General features: G+C 42.9%; 1 protein-coding gene across 1 annotated transcript in view; it reads left to right on the top strand.

The window, feature by feature from the left end:
• LOC126475041 (juvenile hormone esterase-like) overlaps window positions 1-20,147 on the top strand; it is a 120,587-nt gene that overhangs the window by 29,379 nt on the left and 71,061 nt on the right. The window contains exon 3 of the mRNA XM_050102588.1: window positions 7,528-7,804. Within this exon, the coding sequence (XP_049958545.1) occupies window positions 7,528-7,804 (277 nt within the window). The remainder of the gene's footprint in view (window positions 1-7,527; window positions 7,805-20,147) is intronic.

The following is a 20,147-nucleotide window of genomic DNA, read 5'->3' as shown; positions in this document are numbered from 1 at the left end:
CATTGCGGTCTTAATGTTATCAGCCATGCTTTTAATTTCACCGAAAATTGTTTTCACTTTCCTACATTACGAGTCCTCCTTAAGACGATCATTTCATTTTCGATTTCTTCACATTTTTCATGCGGCCATTTCGTCTTAGCTTTCCTGCACTTCCTATTTATTTCATTCATCGGGGACCTGTTTCTCTGTATTCCTCTGTTACACGGAACATTTTTGTACTTGAATGAGATTTGTACTCTGCAGCGGAGTGTGCGCTGATATGAAACTTCCTGGCAGATTAAAACCGTGTGCCGGATCGAGACTCGAACTCGGGATCTTTGCCTTTCGCGGGCAAGTGCTCTACCAACTGAGCTACCCAAGCACGACTCACGTCCCGTCCTCATGGCTTTACTTCCACCAGTACCTCGTCTCCTACCTTCCAAACTTTACAGTAGCTCTCCTGCGAACCTAGCAGACCTAGCACTCCTGAAAGAAAGGATATTACGGAGACATGGCTTAGCCACAGCCTGGGGGATGTTTCCAGAATGAGATTTTCACTCTGCAGCGGAGTGTGCGCTGATATGAAACTTCCTGTCAGATTAAAACCGTGTGCCGAATCGAGACTCGAACTCAGGATCTTTGCCTTTCGCGGGCAAGTGCTCTACCAACTGAGCTACCCAAGCACGACTCACGCCCCGTCCTCATGGCTTTACTTCCGCCAGTACCTCGTCTTCTACGTTCTAAACTTTACAGAAGCTCTCTCCTCTCATTTCTTGTCCCAAAAGCATATTCTCCTGTAGCCATTTCTTCTACGTCTTCCTCTACCACTGCATTCTCGTCCCCCATAACTATTAGATTTTCGTCTCCCTCTTCGTATTGTATCATGCTTTTAATATCCTCAAAAACTTCCTCTATCTCTTCACCTTGAGCTTGCGACGTCGGCATGTATACCTGAAGTATCGGTTGGTGTTGGTTTGCTGTCGATTCTGACATGAACAACCCTATCACTGAAATGTTCACAGTAACATACTCTCTGCCCTACCTTCCTATTCATAACGAATCCTACTCCAGTTATACCATCTTCTGCTGTTTTTGCTATTACTCTATACTCACCTGACCAGAAATCCTTGTCTTCTTTTCATATCACTTTACTTAATCCTACTATATCTATATTGAGCCTTAGCATTTCGTTCTTTAGAGTTTCTTCTTCCCTACCGCGTTCAAGCTTCTGACATTCCATTCCCCGTCTCGTAAGACTTTATCCTTTCGTTGGTTATTCAGTCTTTCTCTCATGGTCACCTCCCGCTTGGCAGCCGTCCCGTAGATCCGAATGGGGGACTATTTCGGAATCTTTTGCCAAGGGAGAGGTCATCATGACGCTTTTCCAATTACTGACCATACTTTCTTTAATTTGCGATTGGCTTCCCCGTTTCTGAAATGAAAAGCACTTACTAGGGTCTTTGTGGGATTTGGTTTGTGTTGCAGTGTCTGAAAGGTTTCCAAGACCATTCTTGAGATTGTTTTCCACTCACTCGAACTTTGCGCTCTGGGTGCCTAGAGCAAGGCCAGAGGCTTGCAAGTAGCTCCTCCTTTTGGGTGCTACAAGTTGGTCATTCTTGTATGTACTGATCTGAACTGGTACCTGCACATTTCCCTGCGGAAGGTCGTTTTTTCTGTAGTCTCAGTCGGCTACGCTGTTCTTCGAAGTCGACAAAGAACCTGCGATTCTACAAGAGAGGTGGGCTACAGAAGAGTGGGCTAAAATCTTGGTCAGGCTTTAGGCCTTGGCTAGTAGTAGCTGGTAATTGACAGTGCCATACACTGCTGATAAATCAAGACTTACAAATCCTGTCACCTCACGGAATTCAAATACATCTGCTAAATCTGTGTGGGATTTAGTATCTATCTGTACGCCTTCTGCCACGTCAAACTCCTGACCGCTGTGGTATAAGTGAGAGGCCAATTACAAATCAATCTTTCCAGCAATTTGTAAGAGCGTCGTAGCAGAGCGACTGGTCTAAAATTGCAACATGAGTGTAGGCATTGTATGTGATCTTTCAGTTATGTATAATGTTCCACGAGGAAAATCAATCTAAATTTATCGTGGCAGTAAATCACTTACGCGACTGGGGCTGCATTTTTACTGTAATAAGCCCATAAATATGTTCAGTTGTTGACAATCTTCATGAAAGAAGTTATTACAGTGGTATTCGTAATCCCTCACGAACGTCAATGCAGTGAAGTAATCATCTGGCAGTTTTTACATGGTCTGCTTAGTTATTTGTTCTAACTCAACTCGGGACTTATTTTCATGGTTTACACGGCATATTGCATTTCTGTGTTCGGGTCTGTGAATATAGGACTATATAAATGTGAAGTACATGTGTTGAGTAAGTAATCCATTTGAGTACATTTTAGGTGTGCTTGTATATTCGCTTTGTTATGGTTAACTCTAATCATGAAACGAATGCATTGATTAAGAAATGAGTTCAGTTCAAAATCATTTGCTTCAAAATCTACCACCGTACCCACCGAGCTGAATGTATCCAGAAGAATGGGTCACCGCCAATCGTGTCGTACGCTCATATGAAATTGACGAGGATACTGAGATTCGTAAAGCATAGAGACCGAAAATTGTACGTCAGCACTTCTGCTCACTTCCTGGTCAGCATAAGCCGAAAGCGAAATTTATCTTTTGTGTAACTTCCTATATCCACGTTGATTAATAGTCTGTTGAACGGTTAGAATGTGACAAAAATGCTAAACTTGGACGGTTTTTAATTCCACCAAGAAAACATGATACAGAACTTATGTTGTCTCTAATGATCTCGACGTTGACATGCTAAATAGTTATCTACTTTGAGAGTTTCTCGTGAGGATATCCGTGTATAAAACATTCTCTAAAATGTTTCATACACTAATCTTTCTTCGTTCAACTTTTCTTTCAACGAAATTTTTGATGCAGTGTCTTACTATTTCCTTATTACTTGTTACGTGATGTTCAAATAAGAGCTTACAAATAAAACGAACATTATGTGTTATAAAAGAGTCAGTCATTTCTAATTCTGCTGTGTGTGTTTTATTCGTTATGTGTAACATATTCTACCAAGAACCTACGAAATAGTCATCCAATGCAACCGAATCAATAGTTTTAATCTACAGATAACAGTGGAAAAATATTCCTTTCTGCTCTTTTGTGTGAAGAAAAGGCGTTATTTTTGCTTTCCATAAGCTTTTATCCACCAAATTCCAGATTTAAAAAAAAACTGAATTGCTGGTACGAAGTATGTAATGTTAGATAATGGAATACATGCAGTACATCAGATGATGGTCAAAGTTCTTGGGCTTTGGTACGGCGTCGTCATTTCTATAATCTTCGACGTCGGCGTTTTTGCCCTCTTACTGAGTCTTTCTTCGGGGAACAGGCTTCAAACTGTGGTGCACCGTCAACCTATCGCATACTCGTGGAGAGTATCTCCATGTTTATTGTCACGAATGTTCGTCAGTGGTATTCAGTAACGTTACTGTGATAGGCTGAAGAGATTATCGGTGCAACACAAGCAGCAGCGCGTAGCATGTGTCCTCGCAGAGCTGAGGACAGTCACCCAAGACGCCGGGAACCAAAACATATCGTTACAATTAAAATGGTTCGTGTGTTTAACAATCTCTTCTAGCACTCTAGTTTCTCTTTTCACTGATACAATGCTCTTACTGAAATGTGAAAATTAACAAAGTATATATCTTGATCGCGTATTTCGCTACATTCATTTACCGCTAAGTGTTGCGTTATTGAGGCGCACAGATAGTTCATGCTGTTCTAAACGTCCTTTAACTACACGAAATCTCTCCTATATCATCCTTGCATATAATTTCGTATACTGCTACAATCTGTTGTGGATTTGGTCGGTCTTTCGTTAATCTCAACGTATTCTTTTGCTTTATGGTCTCTTGGAAAATAAAGCTTTATATGATACTGATTTTAATTTCATATAATGTAATAGCACGCTATATGAAATTAAAATCAGTATCATATAAAGCTTTATTTTCCAAGCTTTATATGATACTGATTTTAATATAATTTTAATTTCATATAATGTAATAGCACGCTGGGACCCAGGAAATGACCTGGGGGGGGTCTCTGCAGACATCATGAGACTCTGGCATAAAATGGGGGTGATATGCGATTACAAGAACTCAGCAAGAGAGTTCTCACAGCCTCTGTCACCTCAATTCTCCAACTTCCTACCTACACGTGGTGCCCCTGTTAAGCCGAGCAACTCAGCGGAAGGTTGGGTAACCAACCCCAGCGGGAAACTGAGTCGGTGAGCAGATAGGAGTTGGAGGACAGTGGAAGGCAACGGGAAACCACCACTGAACTATCCCAAGAAAACCCCATGGCTTCGCTCAGCTCAAAATGTTCCGGAGTTTCAAGTTCCCCGATCGGATCTCCGGGGGGAACCAGGTTGAGAGGAGCTTCACGAAGAGTAAGATGGTGCAAAGAGAAGCACTGCATAGGAACATGGAATGTAAGATCCATGTATCAAGGAAAACTAGACATAGTGAAAAGAGAAATGGAGAAAATTAACATCGACATATTGGGAATAAGTGAAATGAGGTGGACTGGCATGGGAGAATTTGCTTCGGATGGCCATATGGTGTATTATTCTGGGCACGATAACAACAGAAGTAATGGAGTAGCCTTCATAGTTAGTGATAAAGTGAGAAAAGCTGTGATGGGATGCAAATATAAAAATGATAGAATGATGTCCATCAGACTTCAAGGTCAGCCCCTCAACATCACAGTAATTCAAGTTTATGCACCAACAACCGATGCTGAAAAGGAAATTATTGACCAGTTCTATGGAGATTTACAAGAATTACTACTGTCAACACCAAAAAAGGATATCGTCTTCATAGTTGGAGATTGGAATGCAAAAGTGGGAAATGAAGCTGTAGAAGGTATAACAGGGAAATATGGTCTTGGTACAACAAATGAAGCTGGACAGAGACTCCTAGAATTCTGCCAAGAAAATTCATTGATAATTACTAATACACTGTTTCAACTACCAAAACGACGCCTATATACCTGGACTTCGCCAGATGGCCAACACCGGAACCAAATTGATTACATACTTTGTAATCAGAGGTGGAAGAGCGCGGTTCAGTCAGCTACAACAAGACCTGGTGCTGACTGCGGATCAGATCATGAGCTCCTGATTGCAAAATTTCGGATGAAACTTCAGAATGTACCAAAAAGTATCCCAACTTGCAGATACGACCTTAACTCTATACCCTCCGACTATGCTGCAGAGGTACAAAACAGGTTTAATGTATTACAGCTGGAGGACAAAAGCTCGCAAGAGATGTGGACAGAAGTAGCTAATACTGTCAAGGAGGCAGCAGAGAAACACATTCCCAAGAAAAGGAACAGCAAGAAGGCTAGATGGCTATCAGTTGAGGCACTGCAAGTTGCAGAAGAACGAAGGAAAGCAAAAATCAAGGGAGATAGATCAGCTATGTTTGAATTAAATAAAGATTTTCAGAAATTAGCTAGAAGAGATAAAAATATATTCTTTAATGAACAGTGCAAGGAAGTTGAAGATAGTAACGTAATGGGGAAGACAAGAGATCTTTATAAGAAAATTAGAGAAATTAAAGGAAAATTCCAGGCAAAAATTGGAATGATAAAAGATAGAAACGGGAAAGATCTGAGTGAAGCGGAGGATGTTAAGGAAAGATGGGCAGAATATGTAGAAGACCTATACAAGAGAGAACTGCATCATGACAGGGCTCCTACTGCTGATGTTAATGTTAATTTAGAACTAGAGCCAGATATTTTGGAGAGCGAAATCCAGTGGGCCCTTGAAAATATGGCTGATAACAAAACTAGTGGACATGATGAAATACCAGCAGAATTGTTTAAAGTCACTGGAAAGGATGCAGTGAAAGTGCTGCACTCAATATGTCAAAAAATATGGATCACGCAGCAGTGGCCAGAAGACTGGAAAAGATCAGTATTCATCCCCATTCCAAAGAAGAAAAGTTCTAAAGAATGCTCAGATTATCGAACAATCGCACTTATTTCACATGCTAGCAAAGTTATGTTGAAAATCTTACAAAATAGACTTCGCCAATATCTAGATCGAGAGCTGCCAGAAGAACAAGCTGGATTTAGGAAAGGAAGAGGAACTAGAGATCAAATTGCTAACATTCGGTGGATTATGGAAAAAGCGAGAGAATTCCAGAAAGATGTGTACCTCTGCTTTATTGACTACGCCAAAGCCTTTGACTGCGTCGATCACAACAAATTATGGAACGTACTGAAAAACATGGGTGTACCAGATCACCTCATTCATCTGATACGGAGTTTATACCTTGACCAAGAAGCCACGGTGAGAACTATGTATGGAACAACGAAATGGATAAGGATTCAGAAAGGGGTCCGGCAAGGCTGCATACTGTCACCGTACTTATTCAATCTGTATGCAGAACATGTCATGAGGAATGCAAGGCTAGATGAAGGAGAAACAGGAATTAAAATAGCTGGAATAAATGTAAACAACCTCAGGTACGCGGATGATACGATCCTATTGGCAGAAAGTGAAGAAGATTTGAGAACACTCTTACTGAAGGTGAAAGACGAAAGTGAAAAGGCTGGTCTTATGCTGAATGTGAAGAAAACGAAAATTATGGCAACTACACCTACCAATTCGTGGGATATAGCAGGAGAAACCATGGAAGTAGTGACCACATTCAGTTATCTCGGTTCCCAGATCTCTGCTGACGGTGACTGCAGCCATGAAATCCGGAGACGCCTGTTGCTCGGTAGACAGGCGATGTCAAACCTTGACAAGGTTATAAGGTCCAGAGATATAACACTAGCAACAAAGATCCGTATTGTGAGGGCTATGGTCTTTCCAGTTGTGATGTATGGATGTGAGACCTGGACCATTAGAAAGGCTGAACGGCGAAGAATTGACTCCTTCGAATTGTGGTGTTGGAGGAAACTTCTTAGAGTTCCATGGAGTGCAAAGAGAACCAACAGATCAATTTTGGAGCAAATTAAACCAGATTTCTCCCTGGAAGGTCTAATCTTAAAACAAAAGCTGACCTACTTTGGACACACAATGCGAAGGCATGCCTCGCTGGAAAAAAACATTAATGCTGGGGAAGATTGAAGGAACTAGAAGAAGAGGACGTCAGAGGATGAGATGGATCGATGGCATCACAGAAGCAATGTGTTCCAACCTGGAAGGTCTACGGGAGAAAGTGCAAGACAGGAAAAAGTGGCGTGATTTGGTTCATGGGGTCACGAAGAGTCGGAACCGACTAAACGAATAGAGAGAGAGAGAATAGCACGCTAATGATTTTATATCAAAACAACGAAGACATATTTGTTGAAGTAATCATTATAATCTGATGGATTTCCACAAAATATTCAGAGTTCTTCCTATTTTAGAGACTGTCGCTAAGAAGGTAGTTAGTGCAGGTTCCATAAATCGCCTAGTACAATCGTTTATCACGGTACGATTTTTTTCTCTATCTCAGGCCCCGCAGCCAGCAGCAGGCTGGGATGGAGTGCGGAACGCGACCCAGTACGGCAGCGACTGCGTCCAAGAAGACGGCAGCGGCTCAGAGGACTGCCTCTACCTGAACGTGTACGTGCCTGGAGTTCCAGAAGAGGGCGTCAAACTGCCCGTCATGTTCTGGGTGCACGGCGGGGGATTCGTACGTGGTGGGGGCTCGGACCGCGAGTACGGACCGGACTTCCTCGTCTCCTACGGTGTCATACTCGTCACCATAAACTACCGGCTGGGAGCCTTTGGTATGTACAGTTAAAAAAAAATTGCTCTGAGCACTATGGGACTTAACATCTGAGGTCATCAGTCCCCTAGAACTTAGAACTACTTAAACCTAACTAACCTAAGGACATTACACACATCCATGCCCGAGGCACGATTCGAACCTGCGACCGTAGCGGTCGCGCGGTTTCAGACTGAAGCGCCTACAACCGCTCGGCCACTCCGGTCGACTATGTACTGTTGTCCTGAAGGTAGCTCACATTTTCAGTGCCTTTTACCAGTCTTAACGCTACACAAATATCGTCTGCAATAAGATCGTGATAGACTATATGACCACACTATCTGACCACAACTATCTGTACACTCCTGTGTTACGCAGAATTGACCGCTACATGTCTGAGAGGTGGACCCGCATTATAAAATCAGGAGAACTGTATTTTGCTCTCAGTATTAAAGCAGCAACGGGAGATTTGATCGGCTAGGTGAGCTCTCTGACGTCGGCTAGTCATTGCGTATCACTTGAGCAACAAATGCATCAACGACATTTCAACCCTTCGACGCTGTCCAAGTCGGCTGTTGATGTAATTGTGAAATCGAAATGGGAAGAAACAACCACAGCTAAATCAAGGCCAGGCAGAGCTCATGTACTGGAAGACAGGGGCCATCGAGCACCGCAGAGGGTGGTTGTCAAAAATCGCATGCAATCAACGGAAGGAGTCGCACCATGGTGTAGTGGCGGACGATAAAACATTGAGACATTCGCGGGGGCACTGTAATGCGTCATATGAAGCCCAGATATACTTCTGGATGAGATCGAGCAGGGATCACAACATAAATAAGATATTAAATCACTTTATTAAAGTTCGAACAATACAAAATACTTAACTTCCACGTCCACGACCATGTCTATATGATTGTATATGTTGATGTCGTTCAACCACTTTTGTCACAACACAGAATAGCAGCCGGCCGGTGTGGCCGTGCGGTTCTAGTCGCTTCAGTCTGGAATCGCGTGAGTGCTACGGTCGCGGGTTCGAATCCCGTCTGTGGCATGGATGTGTGTGATGTCCTTAGGTTCGTTAGGTTTAAGTAGTTCTAAGTTCTAGGGGACTGATGACCTCAGATGTTAAGTCCCATAGTGCTCAGAGCCATTTTGAACAGAATAACAGTCATATATCAATGTTCATTTGACTCTAAACTTTCATATACTGTTCGGGCTTGTAATACAACTAGCTCTGCCAGAAATGACTAATAAGGAACCCCTTAATTTCGAGGTCGTAAGATCTATCTTTAGTAAGGCTCATTTGAAAACTTTGTGATTGGAATTACGACAGGCAAAAATATTACATGTCAAAGACTCACCACGTGCCTCAAGAGGGCGACAGAAAAGTGAGTTTCCAGAAGGTGCTGAGATCAACCTTCAATGAGATATATGTATTACACTTCACAAAACAGACATCGCTGACATTCAAGAAATGTTCAAAACGAACCATTAACTTACACCACGAACACCAAATGAAAAATGGCGCTCCACAGCGATCACACAAGGTTCGCGCTATCTAAGACCCTCTCCTTGGGAGTTACAAACCGTGCCGGTCGTCCAGCTAGGTATTCAGTCCTAAAGAAAGCGTATGGAGTCATGTGTATGTGCGGAGGTGGTGAGAACTGATGGAAATGTGATGGGATGCTACAGAATGGCAAACGGATCTTTCCTGGCCTTGACTTGAAACTGGCTATCCTTTACGGCATACACTGAAGCGCCAAAGAAACTAGTATAAGCATGCGTATTGAAATACCGAGATAGGTGAACAGGTGGAATACGGTACTGAGGTCGGCAACACCTTTATAAGACAACAAATGTATCTGGCGCAGTTCTTACATCAGTTAATGATGCTACAATGACATCTACATTTAACTAAGTTTGAACGTGGTGTTAAAGCCGGCGCACGAGCCGATGGGACATAGCATCTCCGAGATACACATGAAGTGGGGATTTTCACGAAGTCCATTTCAAGAGTGTACCGTGAATATAAGAAATCCGGTAAAACATCAAATCTCCGACATCGCTGCGGCCGTAAATTGATCCTGCAAGAACGGGACCAACGATGACTGAAGAGAATCGTCCAACGTGCAACCCTTCCGCAAATTGTAGCAGATTTCAATGCTGGATCATCAACGAAACATCATCGATATTGGATTTCGGAGCCGAGGGCTCACTCGTAAACCCTTGATGACTGAATTCGATGCAAAGCTTTACGCCTGGGCCCATCAACACCGACAATGGTCTGTTGATGACTGGAAACATGTTGTCTGATCGGACGAGTCTCGTTTCATATCGCATCGATCGGATGGATGCGTCCGGGTATGGAGACAACCTCATGAATCCATGGACTCTGCATGTCAGCAGGGAAATATTCAAGCTGGTGGAGGCTCTGTATTGGTGCCAGTTGTGTGCAGTCGGAGTGATATGAGCCCCTAATACGTCTATATACGTCTCTGGCAGGTGACACATACGTAAGCATCCTGTCTAATCATCTGCATCCATTCATGTCCACTGTGCATCCCGACGGACTTGCGCAATTGCAGAATGACAATGTGACATCCCAGAATTGCTACAGAGTGGCTCCAGCAACACTCTTCTGATTTTAAACACTCCCACTGACCACCAAACTCCCCAGACATGAACGTTATTGAGCATATCTGGGATGCCTTGCAACGTGCTCTTCAGAAGAGATCTCCGCTCTCTCGTATTCTTAAGGATTTAGAGACAGCTCTGCAAGTTTCATGGTGTCAATTTCCTTCAGCATTACTTTAGACATTAATCGAGTCCATGCCATGTCTTATTCCGGCACTTCTGCTTGCTCACGGGCCCATTGCTTGAAGTTGAAAATAAATTCCTTACTGAACGATGGTGTAAGTTTGCTTATCTCACTTACCAGTTTTCGGCCGATTCCGTAGTTTGCTGTGCATCGCCAAGTTGACACTTTGTTTTAAATTCCTTTATCGTACATGTTCATTTTCTGTAGAACTGTTTGAAGTTTTGCAGCATCCCACTGCTTCCCTTGAGATCATTGTAATCTATGTCGCTCAAATTTTGATTTGCATGACGTCCTACAAGCACATCCAGTAAATTATATCGAGCAAACATATCCTGTAAATTGTGTTAAGCATCCCTGAAAAGAGCAAACACCAGTTTTTGTCACATGTGGGCATTGTCTTCACTTGAATATCCGTAGTTTTCCTTATGTTCTACATGGTGCACTACACGGTTGTATTACTGCGGACTTACTTGAAAATTGCTTTATGTTTGTACTATGCTGGGTATGATGTTCCATGTACGTAATTGTGTTTGGCATCCGCTTGTTGGACAAGAATTGTCTTCACCACGTTTCGTTGTATCACTGGAAACGGGATTTGTGATTTCCTGTCCGACAAGGATAATGAACTACATGGCTCTGAGCACTATGGGACTTAACATCTGAGGTCATCAGTCCCCTAGAACTTAGAACTACTTAAACCTAACCTAAGGACATCACACACATTCATGCGCGAGGCAGGATTCGAACCTGCAACCGTAGCGGTGGCGCGGTTCCAGACTGTAGCGCCTAGAACCGCTCGGCCACTCCGGCCGGCAATGAACTACATGGCTCGACACATGTTTCACTTGTTATTCACATATCGTCATCGTTGTACTCCTCATGTACATTGTCCGCATAATGAAGCGTGTAATACATCAACCATTCCATTTACTCAGCTTGCAGAGGAGCTAATATTTCATCTGCCAGTCTTTCTCACTTTGAGAAATTCCTTAGGTTCCTGTCTGACTAATTGTCACCTTTGGCAAGTGTCATTATTGATACAATGCAAAGTTTGCTTTGTTTGTCATTGACGTTGCTCTGCTTTGTATCAATCAACACCACTACCACAGTAGCACTGTAGTGAGCTACTGGTGGGCTAAGCAACTACGCTCCGCAGCCTTATGTGTGCTCAGCATTGGATAATTCCAGTCCCACCCCTCTGTTAGCATTTGCAGCTAGTATTGTGGGTGCATGGTAGACAATACTTCGGGCGTGGAATGCGGTGAATGTCATTGGCCATTTGCGTCCTCTCACTCAAGGGGTTCCTTGCAAAACGTTGCTGCCATCGTAAGCGGTTGATGAAGTAATCTTCCGGTAGCGGTGGCGTATGGAACTGCTTGAAAGAGCTTCCAAACCGACGTCTCTCATTCACCGGTGCGTCAAGCAGTGACTATCCTTACTTAGGCTCCGGCGTGAGGCACCTTCTTCGACATTCATCGTTTTTCGTACAGTAACATTTAAAATGCTATCAGCAGTCTCCCCAACAAAATCACTCTGCGTAGTGAGTTAGAAGGAACAGGGTACAATAGTCTAGCAGCTCCTCACACGCCCGCCGGAGTGGCCGAGCGGTTCTAGGCGCTTCAGTCTGGAGCCGCGCGACCGCTACGGTCGCAGGTTCGAATCCGGCCTCGGGCACGGATGTGTGTGCTGTCCTTAGGTTAGTTAGGTTTAAGTAGTTCTAAGTTCTAGGGGACTGACGACCACAGATGTTAAGTCCCATAGTGCTCAGAGCCATTTGAACCAACCAGCTGCTCACAAGTCACACATTTCTGTAAACAAAGTCAAGCACGTTGCTTTTGGTGCTGTAAAGAGCGACTCCTGCGGACAATGGATGACAGGAAACGAGTGAATTTTATTGATAAATCACGCTGTACCCTATGGCAAACCCCCTGGAACGCTTTTGGCTTAAGGAATACCTGGAGAACGTCATCTACCATCAATCTAATGCCACTAGGGAAGTATGGAGGAGGTGGTATCACTGTATGGAAGTGTTTTTCGTGATTCTGATCATGCTTAAGAAAACGCTATCTCAGAAAGTATATGAACATATTTTGCAACATTCTATACTGCGTACAGTAGAGGCACAGTTTGGAAACGTTGAGTGTTTGCTTCAGCGTTACAGCGCACCCTGTCTTTAAGCAGCGTTTGTGACACAATTATATGTAAACAACCTCATTTACGAAATGGACTGGCCGGTCTAGCGTCCAGCGTAAACACAATGGAGAACTTTTAGGCTGATTAACAACGCCGACTACACTCTAGATCGCAGCGTCCAAGATCATTTCCTTCTCTGGTTTCGTTTCTTCTGGAAAAACGAGTTACCATGCCTCCACATTCATTCAGACACTTCATCCAAATTGTCCCCAGCACAGTTCAAGCCGTCATAAAGGCGATGGGTAGGTACACTTATAGGTGTCCAGATACTTGTTTAGATACCGCAGCTGTCTCCCTAGATGTTCTGGTCTTTAGAGCGAAGTTAATAGGCTCATGGTAGTTAAATTGTGCGCTGGAGATAGGTAAATGTTTTCTAGACCCAGAAGGAGCACAGCTACAGAGACGCTGAAAGAAAATTACACAATGACCTTCCGGCTGAGCTAACTACTCAGTATTTGCACTGTCTGCAATCTGGTAGTTATAATTATTTCATACTATGTGTGTGTAGAGAAATGAAGTGATCGTACGCACTGTGGGCCAGGAGTGCCTATCTGGGAGAAGCACAGTAGCGAAGTTGCAAGTCTTTTTAGTTGACACCACAATGGGAGATTTGCGTGTCGCTGATGTTGAAATGATGGTAAGGGCAACACAACTTCGAATCCCCGATCGTAACAAAATACCCGACCCGGCGGCAAAGGGACTTGTGCCCGCTGCATGGCAGTCAGACGTGCTGGCCACTTAGCTCAGGGGCCGGTAATAACTGACGTCAGTTATCGAATCGTTTCTTCTTCAAGTGTTCAGTTACTTCAAATATCGACCTAATTAAGTTCCTTTTTTCCTAATAACTACCTGTAATCATACAACTTGTATCAAAGCAATTTTTCTCGTCTCAATGGAACCTGAAGAAATCTAGGAAATTCAGCAAACGAAATATACAGATATAGTGGTGGCAAGAAGGATGTCTCAAGTGTCCCGCTGGAAACAACTCTGCTCCACAGTGCAGTCCTAAGTGACACAGAATTAAATACAAAACTATGAACTTAACAGAAGGTAAATCTGCAACACACATCTCTCTTTTAATCGCTGAGTAGTTCTTAGGTTTCTAATGGCTGTCGCATTCAAAGACCACTTTTATCTCTCCATATCAAAATACTCCGTAAATGCTGATGGGAAGATCTCCGTTTCAGAAACACTGCAATCATCGGTTTCCAAACACTCTTTAGTTTAGTACAAACAATCTCTGCTTCATTTACGTTTCTGTTTGTTCAGTTTCCTATTCATTTTGGAATTGTTTAAAACTGGTCAGCGATAAAAAAATTAGCCTTTGAATTTAAGCAGAAGTATTTTCTTTTCGGTAAGTGTGCACATTATTTTAGTCTGCGGCAGGTTCAGATTGAATTCTGCAGAAAAGTGCGAATACAATAGTCCCTATTGACTCTGTGACGTACCTTAGAAGATAGTTTGAAGGAACAGAAACCCACATTTATGGGATTCACAAATTTAGAAAAAGCGTTTGACAGTGTTGACGGAAACACATCTATAATCATGAAATTGTCGGCGGTAAAATTCAGGCAGCGAAGAGTTATCCCTTGTATGAACGTCATGAAATTCGAAGAAAATGTAACAAGGCAGTGAATTAGGAGGGAGTGAATGTTGTAGCCTGTCCCTTGTGTTGCTCACTTTGTAAAGTAATCAAGCAGTAAATTTGCAGAAATTTGAGAAAGGAGAAAACATTCAGGGAAGAAAATGAAAAAATTTAAGGTATGTCTATGACACTGTAATTATTGCAGAGATGGCAAAAGCCTTGAAAGATCATTTGAATGGAATCGATATTCTCTTGAAAAGAGTAAACTAGGGAATGAGACCTTGAAGGTAGTAGATGACTTTGCTGTTTTGGCAGGATTCACAATGGTCGCAGAAGCAGGTAGGATATAAAATGCAGACTTGCAGAAAGGAGGAAAGCTTTCCCCAGAAAGATAACCATGCTGTATCGAAGGTAAATTTAAATGTAGCGAAGGATTTTCTAAAAGAGTTTGAAAGGTAGCCCGGTGGGGACTGCCTAAATGGTTGATTGTGTAGGCATAATTTTAGTGTTCTAAAAACATTTATTTTTCCGAAAAAGAAACAGACATTAATTATGCTAAACAAGTTACTGACTGAATACGGTACGAAACTAACAGTTGGCTTGAGACTACACTAGACAAGGATCCTATGTGACAGAAGTGAGTCAAGTACTCTGGCCCTAAAAATGTCGGTAACGCAATCTAATTTGATCTTTGATTGACCAAATCTTCTGTAGTTTCTCTATGTAGATGCGACTTAGAGCAATTGGCGATTCATATCTCTACGCACTAACAATGCCATAGCGGCAATGCGTTACACTGTTTGCTTCGTGTGGCGATGTAAATTGCAGATGGCAAGCTGTGTGCAGCCGAAGTGAGGTGTGGAGGCGGCACCTGTGAATCGATCGCCGCCACGAAGGAAATGCAAAAAATTCATGGTCTAGCGACCAGGCGGACGGATCGCAATTTACTCTCTACCAGAGCCCTGAAATCACAATAGATTTCAGTGTGTGACGCACCCATTTGCTGGTCATACCAAAGACGAACTTGGCTCACTTATACGACAGAGCGCACAAGGATACCAAATGTCAACTGGTAAATCAAAAATGAATAAGTGTGCTCTCGACAAACGAGCAGTCCGAGATGTTTAAAATCACACTCATGGTACAGTAAGACCTTCACCACAGGGTCCCCAGTCTAACCTACTCGCAAGTGGTCAGTCTCAGGACAGGTCCCAAGTACCAACCACACATGCCAGAGTCTTGGCTAGAACTCCCTTACCAAACCAAAGTCACACACCCGAGAGCTTCGCACCTCTCCAAAAAATTTCGTTTTCGTGCAAAGCGCATCAACGACACTGCCTTCACACCGTCTTGAGCCAATCAAAGGGCTCTAGAGGCCCTAAATCTCACTTCCTACAAGACAGCAAAAAGTCATGTCTAACCAGGGCAAGAGTTAAGGATCCTGCGTCTCTGGAAAAAAGGAAACTGCCAATTACTGTTTTTTTTTTAAGTTTTCGCAGTGGGGGAAGATGATTTTCTGCGAAGTCATGTCGCTTCCCATGACAACAAGCAAACAGAGACAATCATAAAGATCTTCGTCTAAATCACTTGTGCCTTGGAGTGTGTTAGTCCTAGCTATGAGGTGTAATAATGATTCTATCTCTATACTTTCTCAACACTTGAGTTTCTTATACAACCGAAGCAGCTGATGGAAGTGGTTCACAGGAACATTTGCAGTATTGGCGAACATGAAAACTTGTGAATTTTTATTATACATGGCTCTGCACACAATGTCCTGTTCATGACTTCACTGTGTACACACGTTCCTTCTGACCATAGCCCCCAGCCCAGGTTTCCGTTGCTGCCATTGCAGGTATCATGGCATTGTTCTGCTGGAGACCTGTCCCAACAAGGGGCTCCCCTGTCTGTCCTGTATGGCTGTGGGCCTGTCTGGCAAGATTCACTAAGGGATGGGATCACCACTAATTGCTTTCAACTTCGAACATGCCATTTGTGCGAGATGAGAACCATAAAAATAGCTCATGCTTTTAACGCCCTACTAGCATCCATCAACATCTGCTCATGCCATTAACTTTCTAGAGTCTCGCTCAAGGTGCATCAAGTTGTAACAAAAACTTTAATAATTTTCCGTACACAAAAAATACGTGAGAGAGAAACTTCTCCTCTCCCACTGCCATCTACCTGCCATTGATATCTTCTATGGTAGTCATCGTCATCATCATTATCATCATCATTTAAGACTGATTATGCCTTTCAGCGTTCAGTCTGGAGCATAGCCCCCTTATAAAATTCCTCCATGATCCCCTATTCAGTGCTAACATTGGTGCCTCTTCTGATGTTAAACCTTTTTTTTTTTTTTGTTCATCAGTCTACTGACTGGCTTGATGCGGCCCGCCACGAATTCCTTTCCTGTGCTAACCTCTTCATCTCAGAGTAGCACTTGCAACAACCGTCCTCAATTATTTGCTTGACGTATTCCAATCTCTGTCTCCCTCTACAGTTTTTGCCCTCTACAGCTCCCTCTAGTACCATGGAAGTCATTCCCTCATGTCTTAACAGATGTCCTATCATCCTGTCCCTTCTCTTTATCAGTGTTTTCCACATATTCCTTTCCTCTCCGATTCTGCGTAGAACCTCCTCATTCCTTACCTTATCAGTCCACCAGATTTTCAACATTCGTCTATAGCACCACATCTCAAATGCTTCGATTCTCTTCTGTTCCGGTTTTCCCACAGTCCATGTTTCACTACCATACAATGCTGTACTCCAGACGTACATCCTCAGAAATTTCTTCCTCAAATTAAGGCCGGTATTTGGTATTAGTAGACTTCTCTTGGCCAGAAATGCCTTTTTTGCCATAGCGAGTCTGCTTTTGATGTCCTCCTTGCTCTGTCCGTCATTGGTTATTTTACTGCCTAGGTAGCAGAATTCCTTAACTTCATTGACTTCGTGACCATCAATCCTGATGTTAAGTTTCTCGCTGTTCTCATTTGTACTACTTCTCATTACCTTCGTCTTTCTCCGATTTACTCTCAAACCCTACTGTGTACTCATTAGACTGTTAATACCATTCAGCAGATCATTTATTTCTTCTTCACTTTCACTCAGGATAGCAATGTCATCAGCGAATAGTATCATTGATATCCTTTCACCTTGTATTTTAATTCCACTCCTGAACCTTTCTTTTATTTCCATCATTGCTTCCTCGATGTACAGATTGAAGAGTAGGGGCGAAAGGCTACAGCCTTGTCTTACACCCTTCTTAATACGAGCACTTCGTTCTTGATCGTCCACTCTTATTATTCCCTGTTGGTTGTTGTACATATTGTATATGACCCGTCTCTCCCTATAGCTTACACCTACTTTTTTCAGAATCTCGAACAGCTTGCACCATTTTATATTGTCGAACGCTTTTTCCAGGTCGACAAATCCTATGAAAGTGTCTTGATTTTTCTTTAGCCTTGCTTCCATTATTAGCCGTAACGTCAGAATTGCCTCTCTCGTCCCTTTACTTTTCCGAAAGCCAAACTGATCGTCACCTAGCGCATTCTCAATTTTCTTTTCCATTCTTCTGTATATTATTCTTGTAATCAGCATCGATGCATGAGCTGTTAAGCTGATTGTGCGATAATTCTCGCACTTTGTCAGCTCTTGCCGTCTTCGGAATTGTGTGGATGATGCTTTTCCGAAAGTCAGATGGTATATCGCCAGACTCATATATTCTACACACCAACGTGAATAGTCGTTTTGTTGCCACTTCCCCCAATGATTTTAGATTCTGATGGAATGTTATCTATCCCTTCTGCCTTATTTGACCGTAATTCCTCCAAAGCTCTTTTAAATTCCGATTCTAATACTGGATCCCCTATCTCTTCTAAATCGACTCCTGTTTCTTCTTGTATCACATCAGACAAATCTTCACCCTCATAGAGGCTTTCAATGTATTCTTTCCACCTATCCGCCCTCTCCTCTGCATTTAACAGTGGAATTCCCGTTGCGCTCTTCATGTTACCACCGTTGCTTTTAATGTTACCAAAGGTTGTTTTGACTTTCCTGTATGCTGAGTCTGTCCTTCCGACGATCATATCTTTTTCGATGTCTTCACATTTTTCCTGCAGCCATTTCGTCTTAGCTTCCCTGCACTTCATATTTATTTCATTGCTCAGCGACTTGTATTTCTGTATTCCTGATTTTCCGTTAACATGTTTGTACTTCCTCCTTTCATCAATCAACTGAAGTATTTCTTCTGTTACCCATGGTTTCTTCGCAGCTACCTTCTTTGTACCTATGTTTTCCTTCCCAACTTCCTACCTTCTTTGTACCTATGTTTTCCTTCCCAACTTCTGTGATAGCCATTTTCAGAGATGTCCAATCCTCTTCAACTGTACTGCCTACTGTGCTATTCCTTATTGCTGTATCTATAGCGTTAGAGAACTTCAAACGTATCTCGTGATTCCTTAGTACTTCCGTATCCCACTTCTTTGCGTATTGATTCTTCCTGACTAATGTCTTGAACTTCAGCCTACTCTTCATCACTACTATATTGTGATATGAGTCTATATCTGCTCCTGGGTGGGCCTTACATTCCAGTTTCTGATTTCGGAATCTCTGTCTGACCATGATGTAATCTAATTGAAATCTTCCCGTATCTCCCGGTCTTTTCCAAGTATACCTCCTCCTCTTGTGATTCTCGAACATGGTATTCGCTATTACTAGCTGAAACTTGTTACGGAACTAAATTAGTCTTTCTCCTCTTTCATTCTTTGTCCCAAGCCCATATTCTCCTGTAACCTTTTCTTTTACTCATTCCCCTACAACCGCATTCCAGTCGCCCATGACTATTAGATTTTCGTCCCCCTTTTGATACTGCATTACCCTTTCAACATCCTCATACACTCTCTATCTGTTCATCTTCAGCTTGCGACGTCGGCGTGTATACCTGAACTATCGTTGTCGGTGTTGGTCTGCTGTCGATTGTGATTAGAACAACCCGGTCACTGAACTGTTCACAGTAACACACCCTCTGCCCTGCCTTTCTACTAATAGCGAATCCTACAACATTTATACCATTTTCTGCTGCTGTTGATATTACCCGATACTCATCTGACCAGAAATCCTTGTCTTCCTTCCACTTCACTTCACTGACCCCTACTATATCTAGATTGAGCTTTGGCATTTCCCTTTTCAGATTTTCTAGTTTCCCTACCACGTTCAAGCTTCTGACATTCCACGCCCCGACTCGTAGAACGTTATCCTTTCGTTGATTATTCAATATTTTTCTCGTGGTTACCTCCCCCTTGGCAGTCCCCTCCCTGAGATCCGAATGGGGGACTATTCCGGAATCTTTTGCCAATGGAGAGATCATCATGACACTTCTTCAATTACAGGCCACATATTCTGTGGATACACGTTACCTGTCTTTAATGCAGTGGTTTCCATTGCCTTCTGCATCCTCATGTCGTTGATCATTGCTGATTCTTCCGCCTTTAGGGGCAATTTCCCACCCCTAGGACAAGAGAGTGCCCTGAACCTCTATCCGCTCCTCCACCCTCTTTGACACGGCCTTTGGCAGAATGAGGCTGTCCTCTTATGCCGGAGGTCTTCGGCCGCCAATGCTGATTATTTATCAAAATTTAGGCAGTGGCGAGGATCGAACCCGGGATCAAAGACGTTTTGATTGTGAATCAAAGACGCTACCCCTAGACCACGGGTACATCTATGTTAAACCTGTTACTTCAAAATCATTCTTAACCGAATCCAGGTACCTTC

Source organism: Schistocerca serialis, chromosome 4 (assembly GCF_023864345.2).
Source record: "Schistocerca serialis cubense isolate TAMUIC-IGC-003099 chromosome 4, iqSchSeri2.2, whole genome shotgun sequence".
NCBI classification, from domain to species: domain Eukaryota; kingdom Metazoa; phylum Arthropoda; class Insecta; order Orthoptera; family Acrididae; genus Schistocerca; species Schistocerca serialis.
The sequence above is the reverse complement of the archived record's forward strand: the minus strand, read 5'-3'. Positions and strand labels throughout refer to the sequence as shown.